At 42.6% G+C, this 21,363-nt stretch overlaps 1 protein-coding gene across 1 annotated transcript in view; it reads left to right on the forward strand.

Annotated features, from left to right (window-relative positions):
• The window catches only part of RAP1GAP2 (RAP1 GTPase activating protein 2), a 241,779-nt gene that overhangs the window by 195,987 nt on the left and 24,429 nt on the right, over nucleotides 1-21,363 (forward strand). Inside the window, exons 5-14 of the mRNA XM_065418511.1 lie at nucleotides 1,349-1,384; nucleotides 2,703-2,747; nucleotides 4,686-4,718; nucleotides 6,911-7,120; nucleotides 9,311-9,414; nucleotides 10,009-10,087; nucleotides 11,558-11,611; nucleotides 16,732-16,815; nucleotides 19,673-19,773; nucleotides 21,135-21,264. Of these exons, the coding sequence (XP_065274583.1) occupies nucleotides 1,349-1,384; nucleotides 2,703-2,747; nucleotides 4,686-4,718; nucleotides 6,911-7,120; nucleotides 9,311-9,414; nucleotides 10,009-10,087; nucleotides 11,558-11,611; nucleotides 16,732-16,815; nucleotides 19,673-19,773; nucleotides 21,135-21,264 (876 nt within the window). The remainder of the gene's footprint in view (nucleotides 1-1,348; nucleotides 1,385-2,702; nucleotides 2,748-4,685; nucleotides 4,719-6,910; nucleotides 7,121-9,310; nucleotides 9,415-10,008; nucleotides 10,088-11,557; nucleotides 11,612-16,731; nucleotides 16,816-19,672; nucleotides 19,774-21,134; nucleotides 21,265-21,363) is intronic.

The following is a 21,363-nucleotide window of genomic DNA, read 5'->3' on the forward strand; positions in this document are numbered from 1 at the left end:
GTTGTAATCAAACATAGTTCCTGTTTCCATTGAAGAAGATTAAAATACCGGGTTGTGTGTTTCTAGACAGACTGCAATGCAAAAGTATGGCAAGTGCTGGTGCTGTGAAATCATCACAGCATGTGTCACGGCTGGATAACCGCTGTTTTATCAAATCTTTCTCCTAAGCAATCAGCTGATTAGTTCTGTGGGTTATGGGAATAGCTTATGCTGTGCGTGGGGGGCTGGGGGAAGAGGGGGGGAGGGAAGAGGAAGAGACCTACTTTATTCAAGAGGTTCACACAAAATCCCATCAGAAAGGTGAGAGTGAGAGACTGAACCTGAGGAAGAAAAATCTCCCCTTTGGCCCTACAGCATCTCTGTGTCCACTGTACATAGACATAGTTATCTGCTAAGTTATGTGTCTCTTTGGCCTGTCCTCTGACAAGGGGTGTGTGAACCACTGATCCATTACCATGGAAAGTCAGATCTGCTTAAGTAAGTGTGTGTGTGTGTGTGTATGTGCGTGCGCGCAATTATATTCCCCTCTGGTTACTTCATGCGACAGTATGAACCACCGTAATGATGCTTCTAAAAACTGACCATATTTCTGTCCAGTGGCCGCCATCCATAGAGGATATAAAGCCACTGGTGCTAATGTTGCGAGAGGGGAAATGTTGTTTTAATTTTGGCTAAAGCACAGGGTTGGGAGTCAGGACTTTGGAGGTTTAACCCCTGGCTCTGCTACTGACTTAAGGGGTGACCTTGGGCAAATCACTTCAACTCTCTTTGCCCTAGTTTTCTATTTGTAAAATGGGGATGAAAATACTGCCTTCCAGGTCTGTTGTAAGATTTAATTATCGGTGTTGGCAAACTTGGTTTACGTGGCCCTGCCTCAATACAGGCCACTGGACTTGATGACTTCTTGGGGTCCCTTCCAGCCAGACATTTCTATCATTCTGTGGTCCTACAAAATGCTTTGAGATCCTCCGATTGTAGGCACTACAGAGTACAAACTATCATTACTATTATTATGTGGCTATGAAGATTTCATGGGTTACCCTCACTAATGGTAGCCACCTACTCCAGTTACTTAATTTTTATGAGGATATTAATTTTTTTTATTGTCACACTTGTAAAAGAAAAGATCTAACATTAATATCTGATGTAAATTAATTGCTCTTTATAAAACCCTCAGTGAATCACTTTTCTCCTCTTTGGCCCTGTTGAACCCGGAGATGGGTCAGAACCAGAACCCAGATCGAAAGCTGGGGGGATGTTTGAAATCCATATCCAGATCTGAATTGTGCAAGTTGACCTCATTTATATTCCAAACAGGCAAGTGATTTATCTTTCATTTGTTTTTCAGTCTGCAGAGTTCTTTGAAATGCTGGAAAAAATGCAGGTGAGTAGCATGACAGATGTGGTACAGCACCCCATTCATGCATTATTTCTCCTTGGGAAAACCGTACAGAATGACAATAAACAGATACTGTGTGGATAGCAAGTTCCCAAAGCAGTATGTGATTTTAACATGGCAGGGTGATCTTACAATACACAAATATATTCAACATCACTGTGTCATTCAAAATAATATTGTCCCAGTCTAAGCTGATCAGAAAGGATGCTTTGGGACTAAATCTGAATATAAAAAATCAGATGAAAATGTATAACTTCCCAGAAGGGTCTTGGTGAACAGCAGTAGTAGATCTTAGTCCCTTTGCGATCAACCCATGTCGTTGTTGAAAAATTCTTTGAAAGCACCTCCCCAGCTTTTAGTCTTTCTAGGGTTTCAGCAAACACCGACATTGTACGCCAATGATTTTCAGGTGCATAAGATTTAGAATCAATATGCCTGTCGCCTCACAGCTTGAGCAATCAGACAACACAAGGCATATGTTGTGCTGGGACACTGTTAGGCAACATGGCCCTGATTCAGTAAAACCGAGGTCCTTTAAAACACGTACGTGGCTTCAAGCATATGAGTAGTCTCCCTGATGTCAAATTTAAAGTGCCTGGATGAATCGGGGCCATAGCACTTTGTAGTGTGTTTTGCAGTATTTCCCTGAAAATGCTCAGTGTCTTGGTATTTATTTAAGTGGCATGTAACAGCAGCAATCTATGGTTGGCTGTATAATGCAAAGTAAACAAAGTGGCTTGATCCATTTTACCGCACGTGGCATGACATTGTCCTAATTTACCTCGTGGGCTATGGCTACACTACGAGCTAAGGGTGTGATTCCCCAGCTTGTGTACACACACTCCTGCTAGCTCTCACCGAGTCAGGGAGAACGTAAATAGAGTGAAGCCATGGTGGCACAAGTATTGGCAGCAGAAGCGCAGCTGAGATGTGTCCATACCACTGGTGTCAGGTGGGTTTGTACTCAGCATGGCTTACCCATGCCTCCGCTGTCACTACCTGTGCTACCGTGGCTACGCTGCTGTTGATACTCCTGCTAGCTTGAGGATATGTACAGGAGCAGGGGAACCACACCCTTCGCTCGTAGTATGGATCCATGGCCTTAGAAGGTAGGTGTTTGGTAGAGCTGTCCAAATAACGGATTTGAGGGATCGCTGGCAATTCTAAAAAAAAAAAAATTGGGGGGAGGAAAAAGTTTTGGTTTGAACCAAAACTAAAATGTTCTTTAAAAAAAAATGCGGTGAATTGAAAAGTAAAAGTATTAATTATTGAACTTATTATGACTATTATTCATTTAAAACAGGCACCAAAACCTGAAGACCAGAGAACTGGAAGCCAGAAAAATAAGGTTGGTTTTGGGATGGATGTTGCTCATTGTGCAGAACTCTCAAAATGATTTTCTGTCTCTAGAACTAGGATTTCAGGGAATGTTAGTAAAGACACTAAGGCCTTGTCTACACTACCAAGTTTGGTCGCCAAAAACTGCCTTTTGGCGACAAAACAGCAAGAGCGTACACACTACAATGGGACTTTTGTCGGGAGAAACGCCCAGTTTTGGCGACAAAAAACTTCCACCCCTACGAGAGACTTTTGTCTTTTCCCCCTCCCTTTATTGTTGACAAAGAGCCAGTGTAGACACCGCTGATAGTTTTGTCCACAGAACTGGCTTCCTCCAGTATCCCACAATGCCTGCCCTGATTGCTCAGCTCTGTGTTTTGACCTCGGCTGCTCTGCAGGTATGCGCCCCTCCCCTTTCAAAACTCCGGGAAGTATCTGTGTGCTGCTCCCTTTGGGGAACAAACAAAGAGCAAATCATTAGAATGCTCCTGTTCTGCCTGGCACTAGGGACACAGCGGCTGGCAGACTGCTGCTGCAGGGGGAGGAGAACAGTCTGCGGTGCTGCTTTGTCATTCCTCAGCACGCAGAGCTCACAGAGCCACTCATGATGCTGCTCGCTGAGGGGGCTGTGGGAGAACTCGGAGAGAATCCCAAGATGCCGAGCAATCGGCTCTTCCTTCCCACGACACTGCACATATACAATGTGGACATGACATGTTGACAGAGGGAGCAAGTGTGAACACCCTTTGGCGATTTTTGGTTTGTCGACTTTTGGGTGTCGACATAAGTTTTGTCAACAAAACTTGGTAGTGTAGACAAGCCCTGACTAAAAAAACTAAAGGATTTCAATGTTATCTAAAGACATGGGACTAACTGAATTGCAAAGATTAAATAGATGTGCATGCAGGTCCCTAATCCAGCCTTAGGTCTCAGACCTGTTTGTCTTTCTGCAGTCAGCTGTTTAAAATGGTTTGTCTTTTAATTGAATTGTTGAGAAGCTTATGTTGGTAACTGAATGGGAAAATGGTTCCGTTATGTCCTTATGCACTGGAGCATTTTGAAACAGAGAATCGCAGGAGGAATGGAAAAGTCACCTACCCTGTCTTTCTATTAATGCAGGACTGGTTTTAAACCCAATTCAGTAGTTCAGTCCCTGTGGTAAACTGCTGTAAGGCAGGAAGTACTTTCGTATTGGGTATGGGGAACTGAACCACAGAGACACAAAGGGTACGTCTTCACTACCCGCCGGATCGGCGGGTAGTAATCGACCTATCGGGGATTGATTTATCATCTAGACGTGATAAATCAATCCCCGAACGCGCTCCCCATCGACTCCGGGACTCCACCAGAGCGAGAGGCGGAGTCGACAGGGGAGCCGCAGCCGTCGATCCCGCGCCGTGAGGATGTGAGGTAAATCGATCTAAGATACGTTGACTTCAGTTACGCTATTCTCATAGCTGAAGTTGCGTATCTTAGATCGATTTCCTCCCCCCCCCCAGTGTAGACCAGCCCAAAGTGACTTGCCCAATGTCACACAGGAGGTCTGTGGCAGAGCAGGAAATTGAGCTGGGGTCTCCTGAGTCCTAACCATTGGACCATCCCTCCTCCCACCTGGGTTTACACTAGTGATTTCCCCTCCACAAGGTGAATTCTTCACTGGCCATTTACAGACCAATCGGATCAGCTGGCCCTTTCTGTTTGATCAGGGGCAAGAATGCTTCATGGCTTCGTTTCCCGATCTGTCAATTTCTTATCACACCAGGATGTTGTGAGGATAAATTTGTGTTTACAAAGCACACAGCACTGGGAACATTAAAACATACTTTTACTCTCTGTACAAGAGGGCAGGTTAAAAATGTTTGTATTAAATGGAAATGGGTAAAGGATGTAATAAATGCCTAATGGAGAACAAGCAATCATTTCTGTGGTGCTTTGATCTTTTTTGTAGGAAGATTACATCCCATACCCCAGCATTGATGAGGTAGGTGCTTTAAAGCATGTTTGGATGGCTGCCTTTTTCAAAACGTTAATGAAAGTTATTTGTAGGGATTCTTTCCTGTCTTATGGATGAGCTGTGAAACCAAGATCCTGGCCACGTTGCTTATTAAAATGCCATTTGTTCTCTAGAATAATGGTGGTTGTCTCTAGGGCTGAGCTCTGTGGTTTTATAATTGTTTTTGTACATGAGCCTAGAGGCCACAACACATTTTCATAAACGTGGAGAATAAATAACAAGCACGGTGTCCTGTCCTGGCTCAGTTGCATTGTGGGGAATTGTATTTCATGTACCTAAATTCCTCCAGCAGTTCCAGGTCACTGTGATATTTGTCCGATCATGGAGTTATCACCAGACCTGAGTAAGGGGCAACATGTACCTGGGCTACCTTAGGAACAGACTAGGGACTGAATTCTTCCTCTGGAGAGGTCTATCGAGTGTCTTATTTCCCCGTTTCCTGGGGGTTGGGGGAGTACTGCAGATTACTGGTGCGGATTGCTTCCTCTTCCACACAGGCTCAGCTGTGCTAGCCAACATATTGTGAGGGGGGGAGCAAGGGGGAGCCCACTCCCTGCCCATCATCACAAGATGGGGAGTAGCCGTGATATGAGTTTGGTTGTACCAGGGAACAAGGGGGCCTTACATCCCTTTGCTCCCCTGCATGAAAACACAAGGCAGTTCACACCTGAGCCTCATCTGCCTTGAACTGTTGCACTCCGTTGCTGTACGCTGCTAACTGCTGCTACATTGCAACTCAGAGGTGGCTGCAATTCAGTGGTGTCTGAAATGATTCTATATGCTGATTTTCAGTCTGTAACACACTTTTGGATCCTTTGGGATGAAAGACACGCTGTAAACTCAAGTCATTGTTCCTGTGCTGTTTGTCACTGAATTTTTTACTTACCTCATTCCACACCAGATGGGGACTGCATTTCAGAAATAGTTTGCCTGCTGTGTTAGCAAAGTGCTTTGGGATCAGCCTGGGTGAAAGGCATTATATAAACATAAGTTGTTATAAAGGGATTCATTTAGGGCCTGATCCTGCAGCACCACTGAAGACAGTGTAACTGACTTTAAAGGCGGGATCCTGCTCCGGTTGGAGAACCACTATTGATGATGAGTGTTTTATGCTTTCCTCCACCCCCAAAATAACCTGAAACAAAGGTAATGCTGTTAACTTGGTGCTTTTACGCTAGAACATTTCACTTGCAATCTGGCTACTCTCCCAGACCCTATGGTAGTACTGCTATTGATCAGTGGCAGTGAGAGAAGTACAATGTCAGGCTTGTCGATTGTTGATTCCTACAAGACTAGGAAGTATTGATCATGCTGATTTGACAAGCATGTGGCTGGCTATTTGATTTTTACCTGCCTAGTGGCTAGCACACCTTGGACCACCCTCCTCTCCCATCTTTTAAGATGGTGTGATAAGCATTAAGAGCTCATGACAGCTGAGAATGAGTCCAACTTCTACTGCAGAGGTAAATGCACCCTTGGTCTGTTGTTACTCAGGAAAACTCACAGTAAAGTCAATGAGAGTTGTTCTTCCTGAGTTAAGAGTGAGCAAGCGGTGAATAAAGACCCCAGGAATTTGGCCCTACCTGTGTTGGTTAGTTGCTAATGAACTTATCTGCAAGTGGTTGGAACACAAACGATTGTTTCCCAGCTTTCGCGGTCAGCATGAAAATCTCATTGGCTCTCGATGTTGTTATGAATCTCGTGATGTTTGGTGTGTTTCTTAAAGCCTCAAATCCTGGAGACACTTGATGAAATGAAAGCTGAGATTCTAAAGTTAAAAAAGAGCATGATGTTTTCTAGCCCTTTTAGTTGCACAGAAAATCTTGACAATGTAACTCAAGGGCACCCTTGAAGGCTCAGAAGGCCAGTAAAAAGTACCCCAAATGTATTATTTAAAAAAAAAAATTATGATTTTTAAGCCAGTCTCATCGATTTGGGGGCCTGACTCATGATTTTTAAATGTTTGGGGTTGGCAATACTGAACTCTTGACTCCTCTGTTTCTCCTTAATGGTGATGGGAGACTCTAAAGGCTTGATCCAAAGCCTGTTGAAGCCAATGGGAAACTCTCCCACTGACTTCAGTGTGCTTTGCCCCAGCTAATCCAGTCCCCGTTGCACTGTACTGTATCCTCACGGCACTGCATCGGAATTCTTTACAGATTTTAGAGAAAGGAAGCCCTTATCCCTTGATCATTCTGCCCCAGTTTGGAGGGTACTGGATTGAAGATCCGGAAAATCTCAGCACGCCCACCTCGTCGGATAGCAGCATCTCTGAAGAGGAAGAGGAAAACCTTAGCCCTAGCACGTATGGGTATAAATTAGAATGCAAAGGTGAAGCCAGGGCATACAGAAAACACTTTCTAGGGAAGGTCAGTGGTCAATATGCATCTACATTTCTCAGTCTGTTGTAAGCTATCTGTTTAGTGTGGCAGTCTGTCCCCCTCTAATGGTGGCTAGGCAAATTAGAGATTAATGAGCCTGCTATAGCGTTAGCTAAGAGAGGAAGGCCTTTTAGCTCACGCAATAGAGCAGGGGTAGGCAACCTATGGCACGCGTGCCAAAGGCGGCATGCGAGCTGATTTTCAGTGGCACTCACACTGCCCGGGTCCTGGCAACCGGTCCGGGGGGCTCTGCATTTTAATTTAATTTTAAATGAAGCTTCTTCAACATTTTAAAACCCTTATTTACTTTACATACAACAATAGTTTAGTTATATATTATAGATTTATAGAAAGAGACCTTCTAAAAACGTTAAAATGTATGACTGGCACGCGAAACCTTAAATGAGAGTGAATAAATGAAGACTCGGCACCCCACGTCTGAAAGGTTGCCGACCCCTGCAATAGAGGCTCACACATTAAGATCCAGAGATCCTAGATGCGATCCTTGATGCTGCTGACCTGCCTGGAGGCATCAGTGTTACGTGTATAACCAAAAAATTTTCTTCAAGGAGGATAATTAGTTGGCCAGTCGAAAAATGTTGATTTATTTTCATCAACATTTTAAATTACAATGAACCCCCTTGCACAATTTTGGGGGGGAATCTCATTTTGTTTTTCAGCCATCTCTAGTAACTAGTGTTTATCTAGATGTAGCCATTTGGGTGAGGACATGAAAGGGCACTTCCCCTGACAACATGGCTGCAGAACTCTGGCAGTTTCATTGCCGGACTCCCTCCCCTTGCACCTTTGTTCAGCTATCTCTGTCATTTTGCCATTGGGCTGATTTCCCTGTTAAGAGCTGACAGTGCACTCATTGCTGTATGAGATATATAAATGAAGATAGCCCCTCTTCTGAAAAGTTTATCCAGCAGAGTCAGGCAGAGAGAAGACAGGATGGACCGTGGGAAACCCAGAGGAGTGGGTTAACTTGGAATTGTGTGCCTTCCCCCCCTCCCCAACAAAGGACCCGGGTTGTGAGTTTGAATCCCATCATTTCAAGAAAGGTGCTATTCGCGCAAGTGCTGGGAAGGGTCTCAAGGCTTTCCTGGCCCCAATCACCCAACCTGGATCAGCATTCTAAAGCGTGAGACCCCTGTCACTAAACTCGGAAATCGTTTTCCATCGGGAAAAAGCCGTTTCCACTCCACCAAAACTTTTTGCTCAATTATATAGATTTCAACAAAATTTGGTTTGAAAAAAGAATTGGGAAAACCTGTTTTGAAAATATCAGAACGTCTTGTTTCAATGTTTTTGGAACAGAAAGTTTTGATTTTTTTTGTTTTGAAATGCCTTTTCGTTTAGAAATGTACTTTATTGTATATGTTAAAAAATGGTCAAAATCCTAACAAACCATTTCAAATGGAATTGTTTGAGTCATGCCACATGACAATTTTTTCAGAATTTCATTTTGTAAACAAAATTCAAAATTCAGACATTCACAAGCTAAAACGTGAGATAATTATTATTTGGTTCACCTCTGACCCTTCCATTCATTGGCTAAGAGTCTGAGTTCTCAGGCATGCTGAAGGCAGGACAAGAAGTAATTGACTTAATCTGCAACCAGGGAGATTTAGATTAGACATTAGGAACCTTCTAACTATAAGGATAATTAAATACTGGAATAGGCTTCAAGGGAGGTTGTGGAATCCCCATCATGGAGGTTTTGAAGAACAGAATAGACAAACACCAGTCTGGGATGGCCTAGGTATACTTGGTCCTGCCTCAGCTCAGGGGATGGATTAGACCTCTTGAGGTCCCTTCCAACCCTATATTTCTATAATTCTATGCTGTTGTCTCATCCTGAGGGAAAAATCCTTATTTACCTTTGCCAATCAAAATATTGTAGTCCACTTTGTCCCTGTGAACAAACGAAAGACAGAGTAATAAAGTCTACAGGCTGAAAAATAAATAAGCCCCCTCAGGTTCCCAAAGGACGGAGACATGGTGCATTTGTGAGTGAGGTGTTGGAGAATTTCTTAAGACAGTAATGAGTCATCCTCAATTTTCTCTTGACACGGGGACCAGTAAGAAGCATTCTAGGTCCTGGATTATGCAGGTTGTTGTCAGTAGATAAGGCTGCCTTATCACACCACATTAACACATCTCTTCTATTTTTAGGATCATTTAAATTTTTATTGTACAGCCAGCAGCCTAGGAAATCTGATCCTTTCTATTAAGTGTGAAGAGGCAGATGGTACTGAATATTTACGGATTATACTCAGGTATGAAACTTCCTCCCTTCTCCTCCCAAAGTTAAACAAAAAAATCACTATTTAAATATCCTTTATCTGTTTTTTTCACCCTAATGGATGTAGATGAACTTGCTACTCATAGATTTAACACGTCACACATGGGTATATGAAAGGGGTTGGGGTATTATTTTACTTTCTCTGGATTTGGAATACTGTATCTTGAGATTGCTCTGGGAATAAACATTAGACTTTGATCTATAGCCAAGCCCAGTGAAACTGAACATAATAATCTCTGTAAGGATATTGGATAATATCAATCATATTTAGCACCATCTGTTCTGTAAACTGATGAGACCCAGTGTCTGAATTATCATCTTCGTCCCCCACCAAAATATGAATATTTTAACACAACAGAGCTGCAGAGGCAATAAAGAAATTAAGGCAATCGTTACTAGCCATACCCTGGAAATGCAGCAGGGTATCATTTCCAAACATCTGGAAGAGATTCCTGCTGTGGTTTCACTGAACATTACCAGTCACAATTAGTATGCATGGAAGCTCTGGAGGCATATCTATTATCGTAACTTATTTCATGCTCTCTGTTCTTCTCTTTTCCTTTCTCAGGTCCAAACTGAAAACATTACATGAAAGAATCCCCCTGGCAGGACTTAGCAAGTTTCCTAGTATCCCACAGATTGCAAAGGTAAACTGTCTATATTGCCTGGAGAGAACTGGTTTACGAGACGTGGACGCTCTAGGTGCACCATGGAAAGCTTTGCAAATGCAAATACTGTGCTGCTATAACATTTGTCTTGGGTGCAGGAGGTGGAGTTCAGACAATCAACGTAGAGAATAGTATCCAGATTTTAGGGCTCTATTCCTGCTTCTGTTGCTTATTTGCTGTGTGACTTTGGGCAAGTCACTTACCTGCTTTTTGTCTCAATTTCCACGTCTGTAAAATGGGGATAATATAATGTGTACATCTCAGGAACAGTGAGTCATAGTAATGTTAAGGATTGTAAAGATCTTGGAAACCTTTGGTGGAATAGTGGTATTGGAGTGGATGGTGGTGTTGGTTATTCTTACTACTATATGTTACATGTGAGCACAGCCATGATCTGCTGCTGCCAGAGAGGAGAGAAGGAATTAGGAGAGAGGGGGGGATGTAAATAGTCTGCAAAGCCATAAAGAAAATGAAGGTTTCTGCTATTATTTTGTGTGTTGGCCTGACAGAACAAGGGGCAGCAAATACACATGTTCTCGCTCTCTCAGTCGTAAACAAAATGCTGTTCTAGTTTGCCTGCACTATGGTATCCTTATCCTTCTCTGCAGGGAGCCAAGTGATAATGCAGCTTTATTTTGACTCCTACTTCAGCAAGGGAAAAACTTTGCTAAGCAGTTTATTTGGCAAATTTTGCCCTTTATTCTGTTCTCACATTATCTGAGAACAGACTGTGATTTTTACCAACTTGTTTGTATGCTTTGTGTGAACAAATTTCAGGCTTGCAAACTGCTTGCTGCCAGCAGTCAGTCTTCATGAGTTTAATATTTGAGCTGTGTGATTGGTTGCCTTTCTGATGTGGTATTTTTTCTGTTTCCCGATTGGATGACTTAATCTATACAAACAACTGCAAATAACAAATTTTGCTTTGCCACTGGCCCATGATCATTTCCCTGAACAAATGTCTGCCTGCATGCACCTTTGTGAAATGAGAAGAGAGCTGTAAAGCTGGTTTGGAGCAAGAGGCTTATTCACTTTAGGTCTGTTTTGTGCAAACCCTTTAATGTGAGAAGTCAACTCCTATGAATAGTCTTCACCTGTAAAATCCTGTGACGACCATGCCATCACTGATTGGATTAGAATTAGAGACGGAGCTGCGAAGACAATGCATGCAATTTAGAGCCGAATTTGGCTCATTATATTAAGTTAGCAGCCTTGACTTTGAGTATATCTTCACTCAGTGGCAATTCCACATACATAAGGAGAGTGGAATGCTGGGGGTGAGATCTGCTGTGCAGACTGGAGAGGGCAATTCTGCCTATACGCTGGAGGAATCGAGTTCTCGCAGGGCATTGTATTTATTCCGCCCCCACTGAGAGGTAAAAAGAAGCCAAGTGCTTTTATAAACACTGTCCTCCCGTCTCATGCTGATTTTGTTTTTCTTTGTGGCAGGCTTTCTGTGACGATGCCTCTGGACTGAAATTTAATCCAGTCCTGTACCCCAAGGTGAGGATAAAGACCATAAAATACTCTGGCTCAGGAATGCTATATCTGAAGGGGCTGGTTTTCAAAACTGCTTGTGTCGTTGCGCGCCTAATTTGTGCATTCATTTACATATGCAAAATAAGTATATGCTACCACGATTGGCTAGTTGGCTGCATAGCTAATAGCAGTAAAGCGAGGAGGTAACATTTTTGGGGGTGGGACCCGGGAGACACACAGGCAAGCATATTTTTATTAACTACTGATGGAGTAAGGGGAGAGTGTGACTCAGGAATTCTAGTAAGTCACTGAACTTTGTTTCCTCACCTCAGTCACTGGACCTGCGGTAAGGTCATAAAAGTTTAATGCCCCGTCACGTGAGTGGGGTCTGTATTCACTGACACCAATGGGTACTTTTCTATGAACGCTGTCGTTTAGTAGCTGTGTCTCTTTAAGGACGTTTCTGCCTGAACCATGTGCAGATGCAGTTCCTAATATACTATTTTTTTAATTAGATGAGTCAGGATCAGAATTTGGAAATCCTCAAAATAGGTAGAATGCAGTAGCAAGTCGAGCCCGGGCACCGTATGCCAATTGATTAGTTTAACTTAAAATAGTATTAACCCTTCTTCAAGATGAAGGGCATGACAGCCTCTTTAGGGGTTACATTCCCACCTCTGTGCTGGATGTAGAACAGAAAGGAGGCTCTTAGCTACTTGCATGCAAACCAAAAAGATGTTTAATGGCAAACAGCTGCTACTATCTTGGGGGGAAAACACATTTTCTAATTTCTATGCTCCTGTTGAGTCAGTGTGTCAAAGTCTCATTTGTAGAGGGTATGTAATTTTTGGTATGACTCTGGCATGAATGTCTATACACACTGTACTGTGCACAAAAAGAAGCTTACAGAGTTTGTCATTGTGACATGCAATGATTACTGCCATGCATATATCTAGCTAATAGATATCCTAGAATATCAGGGTTGGAAGGGACCTCAGGAGGTCATCTAGTCCAACCTCCTGCTCAAAGCAGGACCAATGTGCAGATCCCTAAATGGCCCCCTTAAGGCTTGAACTCACAACCCTGGGCTTAGTAGGCCAATGCTCAAACCACTGAGCTATTAGATCTGTGACTACATGAACCTGGCATGGTTTGGGGTTTCAGTAGAAGCTCCAGATTCAGATCACATCCCTTGAAAAGTTCACTAAGGCAATGTCTATACTGCAATATAAGCCTGAGTTAGTAGAACTCGACTTAGCAGACCCTGGGTTTGTTAACCTAGGGCTTAAGCATCTACACTCATTTGTAACCTCAGGTTAGGAATTGTTGAACCCTGGGTCCCAGCCTGGGCTCCAGCATCTACACTGCATTATGAGGACCTGAGTCCAACCACCCATATTCCAGACTTCCTAGCGCCTTCCCAAAATGTGGCCACTCTAGCCCTTTGTTTGTGGTGCAATGTGGGAAAACTTGACTGTCCACCAAACTTGACTGTCCAGAGGACAAAGAAAGTCAGCCTGTGGGATTGTGGAATACTTCTGGAAGACTTGCAGAGTATGAGTCCAGTGGGTCTGTGTCTACATTGCAAAACAATAGACTTGAACCCTGGGTCCCAGCTTGACTCTGGCTTGGCCCCTCCACCCCCATGGGATTGTGGGATCTTGGATTCAAGCCCTGGGTTAGTGCGATTTGTGTGTAGATAGAAGGGGGGATTAGGCTTGAGCCTGAGTTTGAACCCTGGGCTTACATTGCTGTGTAGACATACCCTAAAGATTTTACAACGCTTTTGTGCTAATCTGGGGCCAGATTGGAGCAAACCTAGGGCCAGTTCATGGTGTTGTATCCAAATCATATGGAACTAGTGGGTTTCACGTGGTATCAATGGAAAACTTGGTGAGTCTCACTTTGAGATTTTTGGGTCTGTTTGAAACCAAAACTTAAAGCTAAGCTCTGGATCTGAGAGCCCACGTGGGTTAAAACTATAGAAAATGTTTATTTGAACTGCTTTAAAGCAAAACCCCTTGAGAGTTGCACCTTTCTAATGATGATGAAGCAGCCCTATAGATTCGCACCTCTCTAGTGATGACGTTGATTTAGAGTTAAATTCTGGCATTTAATGGTTAGAATGAGGTTGCCCACAAAAAATTGCAGTGACACTATACACTTAGAGAGTCATCAAATTCTTGTCACAAGCTTCAAGTCAGATTTATGCCTGTGCACGAGGGGAGGTGTGGCCCCTAAAACTACTTAACTGCTATCAAAATGCATAGGCAGGTAGTTTGTTCTATTTTGGGGTGGAATATCTTATTCGGGTGGTTTGTGCAGAGCTGTCACCATAACGTGTGAGCCAGGAGATCTGAGTTCACGCCCACTTTTGCCCAAAAGAATTCTCTGTGCTGCTGAGAGCTTTCTCAACACTCTATAATTCTTCAATTCATACTTTGGCCCACAGTCATGATTGCAGGACACTTGAAGAAGCATGACGGTTATATTTAAGAGTGTGTTTTAATGACATAGCCTATTTTTGATCTCATTTAAAAAAGAAGAGAATAAAACAAGACAAAACAAAACAAGTCATAGTTGCTGGGAACTGTGCCTCTCCTGTAACAATGAATCTCCCCTCGGTAGGAGACAGAATTGAAGGCGTGATGTATTTGCAAGCCCTATGCAGGGGAGAAAAAAGGATGTTGCTCCTTTTACAGCCATTATTAGTTAGAACATTCATGAAACAAACTGAAGTGGCTCATGCTGTGATTCTCCAGTGACCATGAAATGTCCCTCCTTCCCCGTGTAGAACAACAGTGGCAGTCATTCAACATGACTGAGATTTTAAAAGGAGTCCAAGGGAGTTAGGCACTAAACTCCCATCTGATTTGGACGCTTAACTCTCTTGGGTCTTTGGAAAATCTCAGCCTCTAGGCAGGAGCTCCACATTAATGCCATTTTTAAAAGCAGCAATGAAGTGTGAGTGGGAAGATACGTATGTAACCTCACTTGTGTCATTGGCAGAGTATGAACTGGAGACCATTAATGCTGAAAGCTTCAGTCTCTATTGATTAAACTAAAGGAGTAATTCTATTAGCAGATAGCTGAAGTAGGCTCTTCTCCTTTTATGTGGACCAACCATTAGAGGGGGACAAAGACACACACTGTACTACTGTGGGGGTACATGGATGGGGCTAACAGGCAGATAAATGTGTGGCTGCCCCGTGTCCAGGTTTTGAATATTTGAGCTGGTTTAGTTGGTGTAAAATATGAATAAATGGCCTGTACCATCTAGGTTTGGGCCAGCCTAGCTCCATGGAGCTGTGACAATTTATACCTGCTGAGGAGATGTGGGGCGGAACAAAATGTGCTCGTTGAAAGAGATCTAGCAACTGGATTCCATTTGTTTGTTTCCCTGTCACTACTCATGCAATTGTGCTACCATAGAAACCTCTTAGTGGGTAGTTAAAGCATAGTCTTCATTTTTGAAGTATCTTGCATAGATTCATAGATTCTAGGACTGGAAGGTCATCGAGTCCAGTCCCCTGCCCTCATGGCAGGACCAAATACTGTCTAGATCATCCCTGATAGACATTTATCTATGTTGGAGACTGAGTATGTTAGAAGGCATTTTCACCACCTTTTGGTGTAAACCAAGGTCAAAATTATCTTATTCTTGCTTTGTTATTATTTGGAAGTTGAGAACGTCCATTGCACTGTTCACTAAGAAGAATGTCTTTGACGAGTACTCTCCTATTAATGCAAACCTTTAAAAAATGAAGGTGCACCATATGCTGCCACTCAGGAGGAACCTCTAATTCACCCAATGGTAGAGTGCCAAAATCTCCCATCCAAACAACCCCAAACTTTTGGAAAGTTCAAATCCAGATTCATTGGAAGGCTGTGGGAGCTGTGGGTTCTCAGCACCTTCCATGATCAGACCTTATGGGCCAAATCTTCTGCTGATGTAAGTAGTGTATTGAAGTTCAGGTGGATTTACTCCAGCCTGAGGACAAATGTGAAGCTGGTCACTAAAAACTTGAGGCTGCTGTTGAAAATTTGGGCCCTTACATTCTATGGAGGTATCAGTTCAGTTTTTCCCACTACTCTGTACATGCCCCTGTATTTTCATCTTGGCATTGGTTCCCACTGCTCCATGCCTTCAGAGTTCTCAATAATTTTGGCCCTGCCTTTATCTTCATGTTCTCCCGGCCCTCTTCCTGCTTCCTGTGACTTACCTGCGCTGTGTTTGGTGCATCCAACCACCATCTTTGCCTTTTTTTCAGCCAGGCCCATCTCCATGCCTTTTTCTACACTGCCCCAGGTGCCTGGAATATCCACTTCTCTCTCATAAACCAAACTCCTTCAATTTCCACTTCCAAGAAATACAGGAAAAGAGAGCCCCTGTTTGATGATGTCCACTCTACATGCATCCCATCCATTCTTGTACTGTTTGTCTTCTCTGGTGCCTCTAGACTGGCAGCTATTTGGGGCAGTGACCTCTAGAGCTGGGTGGAATTTTTTTGGCCAAAAAATGCAGATTCTGGGTGACCGAAACATTTCACAAATGTGTGTCAAATTCACTGGATTATTTCCATCAACCACGGCCCACGCAAATTCTGAGAATATAGAAATGTTTTGTTTTGCTGTTTTCGAAATGAAATGTTTTGATTTTTTCATTTGCAATGACTTTGTTTTCAAATTTTACTTCAGTTTTGTTTAAAAAAAAAAAATAAAATAAAATGTGAAGATGAAGCAATTCATTTTGTTCCAGGTTGAACAAAACATTTGATCAGTACCAAAACCAAATGGTTTGCCAAAAAATTGAATAAAAAAATTGTTTTGGTTTTATCCAAAACATTTGGGTTTTTAAAATGTTTTTGGTTCAGCCAGTCAATCAAAAAATTAATTATTTGCGTAGCTCTAATGACTATTAAACTGCTTGGCCCTGAGTCTCCACGGTACTGAGCCACGAACAAGTGACCAATAAGAATTTAGGGCTGTGTAGACATGGAAGACTTATTTACCCTGCCTACAGAACTTTACCATTCCAGTCTAAATTGTGCTTCTCCTTAATGCCATTTTTTATCTATGCAACATTTTAGACTCCGGTTCTACAAATTACTGAATTAAATCATTCAAATTATGTTTTATTCCAGGCATCCCAGATGATAGTGTCTTATGATGAGCATGAGGTTAATAACACATTTAAATTTGGTGTGATTTATCAAAAGTTTAAACAGGTAAGTAACCCCATTGTATTGTCATTAAGCATATTCTAGAAAGTAGCTAGGGGGTGGGATTTTTAAATGCTGTGCACCCAAAACTCCAGCTGAAGTCAATGGGGGCTGACCGTGCTCAGCACCTCTAAATGTTTGTAATTATGTTGTCGTGTTTTCATTCTAATAATATGTTTCTTATTACTTGCACATTTCCCTTGCTCGTTAATAAATGATATGATTCAAAAATAAATGAATATATAAATCAAACCCCAAGCTAAATTAATGTGAAAATGCATTTTAGTGGCCATGGGTTTTTTTTAATCAGATGTTTGTTTAAACAGCCAAACAGTTATATTTTCATTGGAAGTCTTAGACTATGGAGATATGCGTTCACTGAAAATGCTTTCATTAACCTAGGAGTTTAGCATGTGCAATACAGACAGAGATGAATCTTATAATTTAGCAGATATTATTCTGACAGGCATTTGAATTATATTTCCATATTTCATCGTATTGTGTGTTGAATAACTAATGCAAAGACCATAATTAAGGTCCCTTTGTTATGAAATATACCAAAGGGGAGATGATTAAGACGCCAATGTTCCAATGAAGTATTAATTTGGATTTAATATTAGCCATACTTTCTCTTCCTTTTATTTGATTCTAAAGTTTCTTGCAGGGACTTTTAATAAGAATGTCTTGGCTTTTAGGCTTATTGTGAACCTATCTGTTGTAAATATTATTTATTGTTTGGATTGTGGTAAATAGCATCTAGGAGACCAAATTATGGATCATGGCTGCATTCTACTAGTCACTCTACAGACAAGTAACAAAGAAGTAAGGCTCAGATCCTCAAATGTATGTAGGTACCTAACTCCCATTGATTTTAATGGGAGTTAACCACCTTAACCTTTGAGGATCTGGCCTTACTTCCTGCACCAGGGCAGGGTTGCCCAGAGGATTCAGGAGGCCTGGGGTTTTCGGCGGCGGGGGTCCTTCCACTCCGGGTCTTTGGGGCACTTCGGCGGCGGGTTCTGGAGCGAGTGAAGGACCTGCTGCCGAATTGCCGCCAAAGACCCAGAGTGGAAGGAGCCCCCGCCGCCGAATTGCTGCGGAAGAAACTCCGGGTCTTCGGCAGCGGGTCCTTCAAACGCTCCGGGTGTGTTCGGCGGCACTGAAGGACCTGCTGCCGAAGACCCGCCGAAAACTCTCATGGGGGCCCCTGAAAACTCTCGTGGGGGCGCCTGCAGGGCCCGGGGCCTGGGGCAAATTGCCCCACTTGCCCCCCCATTCTGGGCGGCCCTGCACCACGGAACATATGCTTGAAGTGTCAGAGAGGATGTGACTGGTGGACAAACAGACAAATGGGAAAGAGGGAGCATGAGATAACAAAAAGGAAGAGTTTAGCAGAAAAAGTAAACACTTGTCTTGCTGCTTGCCTAACTAATTCCAGAAGGGCATGATTTGAAGGCATCACAGCAGAGGTAGGTTTTGAGGAGGGTGATACGGTAGCTTTTGGAATTGTTTTCCTAAAATCCCCCTGCAGTTTCAACTGAACACGGTGGACTTCTCACTTCCCAACCTGTGCAGCATTAATACTGCAGTGTGATAACAAACAACTGTCATGGCTCCCTGCAAAGGGGATTGCATTTCAGTGCTGGGAAAAGTGATTCCTGCACTTGCGGGATCCTTCAGGATGAAGGGTGGTATAAATGTTAGATTGCCGATTAGAAGCTTCAGCCAAACTTCAGCGGACTTCACCCCCCCATGTCAGGTGTTTCGAATCATACCATGGTCTGTTCCTCTGCCTGGTACTTCTGTACTACATGACTCCAGCCCAGTGGCTTTCAGCATGCTGTGGAAGTAGAGCATGTGTAGATAAGAGCAGCATAGTTGATTCAGGTTGATTGCTGAAGACAGGCAAGCCTGCTTTTTTGGGGTTCTTTTAGAAAGCAGAAGATAAATCAGTGTCCATAGGCTTCCATCAGCACTGACTGCTTCAGCCAACATGATGTGCGGACAAACTCATTTTTCTGACTACCACATATAGAAGGAGAGAAACAATCAAAGGAAAGTGACTTTTCCATTGTTTCCTGACTTGTGCATTCACTTACCTGTCTGTTATTGCCATGTGGCTAGTTTTTATTTAAGAGGTTTATTTTTTGAGAGAGAACTTTTTCAAAAAACTGTTTGGAACTGGGAGATTTGTCAGAGCCGATCCTTTTTTGCAAACAGGTTTGGTTTTGATGAATTGAGTTTTTCTGATGAAAAACATGTTGTGTTGGAAATTTCCCAACAAACTCTAGTTCTGAGGAAAAATACCCAAAGAAATAAAGGCAAAAAAGTGCTCTCATAAGTAAGCAGTATAGCTATCCCCTTATTACATCTACCCCCAACCAACCCAGTTCTCAGAGTCCCATGCATTCATTTCTTTCATTGTCCTCCTTAACAGAGTAATTTATTCCAGCTCCTGAAGGCTGATACCTGTGGTAGCTTCTCTGCTCAGAGAGAGTATGAATTCTCTCCATACTGCGTCCAGTAGGCCCAGCCTACGCACCCCACCACAGTATGCTCATTTAAGTTACTTTGCTAGGTGGAGATTGTGCTACCTGAGTCTGATTCTGATCTGGGTTTACACCAGAGTTACTCCATTGACTTCAGCGGAGTTGCGCCTGATTTATGTTGATGAAAGTAATATCAGAATCAGGCCCATCCTGAGTAACAAAAGCCTGACATTTGGGAGTGCTGATGTCTCAACCCTTATTTACACCATCCATCTCTGGTTTTAATGTGGCTTTAAACTTTCAGTTTGGCCCCTGCATCTTTAGAGTGAAAACTAGCCTGAGTTTTTTACTTTACTTGTTGATGTATTTTGCAGACTTTAGAGGAAGAATTGTTTGGGAATAATGAAGAGAGCCCTGCTTTCACGAACTTCTTGAGTTTGCTAGGGGAAACCATAACACTCCAGGATTTCAAAGGGTGAGGAAAATAAAGGAAACCGTTTTATAAATAAATGTAACAAAAGACCACTTAAGGTGTAAAAACATCCAATGCCTTAGAAACAGAAGTCACTTCATTGCTGGACTGTGTTGTACAAACCAGAAACAAATATAACTGTGGCTGTTCTTTCAAAACCCGGGGAGCTACTCAAGGGGTCAGAACGGCAAAGAAAAAACGAGTAGCAAATTTGCTTTCCTTTGTTTTAAAACACCAAGTGTCATTTCAGTCACAAATGACACTAATCCATATGGAAAACACACTCAGCATGTTCTCGTGTACTTTTCTAAGTGTGTTGCAAACCTATAATGAATTTGCAGAACTTGAACAAAATGTATCTGATCATGGTATCAGATGATCATCCCTGTCTTTTTGCTCTGCGCCATCATTGCAAAAGGGATGATAAGCTGGCTTCACTAGTAAGGAAGAATCCCCAGGTAGTATAAATCTGAAATAGCAAGTCACATGCCACTGGCCCCATAGTACCTGTCATAGGGGGCATGTCTGGGGAAGAGGGCCTGGTTGGAACACCTCTGCTGTCGGAATGGCCCCTTGTATCTAATGGTAGCTGGGTGCACATTAGAGCAACCTTGAGGGTTGCTCCAATGGGCGCAGGTTTAGGGAGCTAGAAAGGTGGCGTGAAGCCTGACCCTGCAAGCCCTCCTGTTTGCTTCAACAGGAGTTATGCATGCATAAAGATTGCAGGATCAGGCCTCAATGGCTATTTCCTATGTCCACATCACACTATCAGAATTGGAACCAATTATTAGCCTTGTTGGCTGTCTCTGCAAGGAAGCTAAAGACTGAGTAGCCCATGGAGACTGAACCCAACCAAACTTTCGCTCATTTTTACTACTAGCTGTGGACCGTTTTTTTTCTTTTCTTTTAAGTTTCTGAAACATTCTGATAATTTGTCTTGCCCCTCTGCTTTCACACAGTTTGGGGCTTCCAGGTTCGGCCTGAGACTAGGGCTGGAAATGATTAAATACCGAAAGAGAGGCTGTTTTGTAGGCTTGGAAAATTCAGATAATTACATTAAAGATCTGGTGTCAGACGCTTCTCTGAATTCCAAACCACTGAAAATTAAACTAACGTATATCCAGAGCTCCAGATTACTAATCATTATACTTGCTAACTATATATCAGCTAATTATTTATAACAACAATAACGAACTATATATGGATACATGAGTTAGTTGTCTATATCACTAACTAGCTAACTAGAGATGCATACAGGAGATAAATTATTTAATGATATAGACAACTAACAACAAGCTATGGCCTTGGGTCAATGTTCTGTTAGTATTTATTCAGTTCTTTCCAACATTTTCTTTTATTTCTAGTTTCCGAGGGGGCCTGGATGTAATGCATGGTCAGACTGGTACCGAGTCTGTGTACACTGTATTCAGGGACAGAGAGATTATGTTTCATGTCTCCACAAAGTTGCCTTTTACTGAAGGAGATGCACAACAGGTAAGAGAGAGAGCCGACCTTGCTTTAGAGAGAAACTTTTAAACAGAAAGGAAAAGCTAAATATTAGAACTGAAGATGAGTTTGGAATTATTAAAATGG

The sequence above is a fragment of the Emys orbicularis genome, chromosome 17 (assembly GCF_028017835.1).
Source record: "Emys orbicularis isolate rEmyOrb1 chromosome 17, rEmyOrb1.hap1, whole genome shotgun sequence".
In the NCBI taxonomy this organism is placed as follows: Eukaryota; Metazoa; Chordata; order Testudines; family Emydidae; genus Emys; species Emys orbicularis.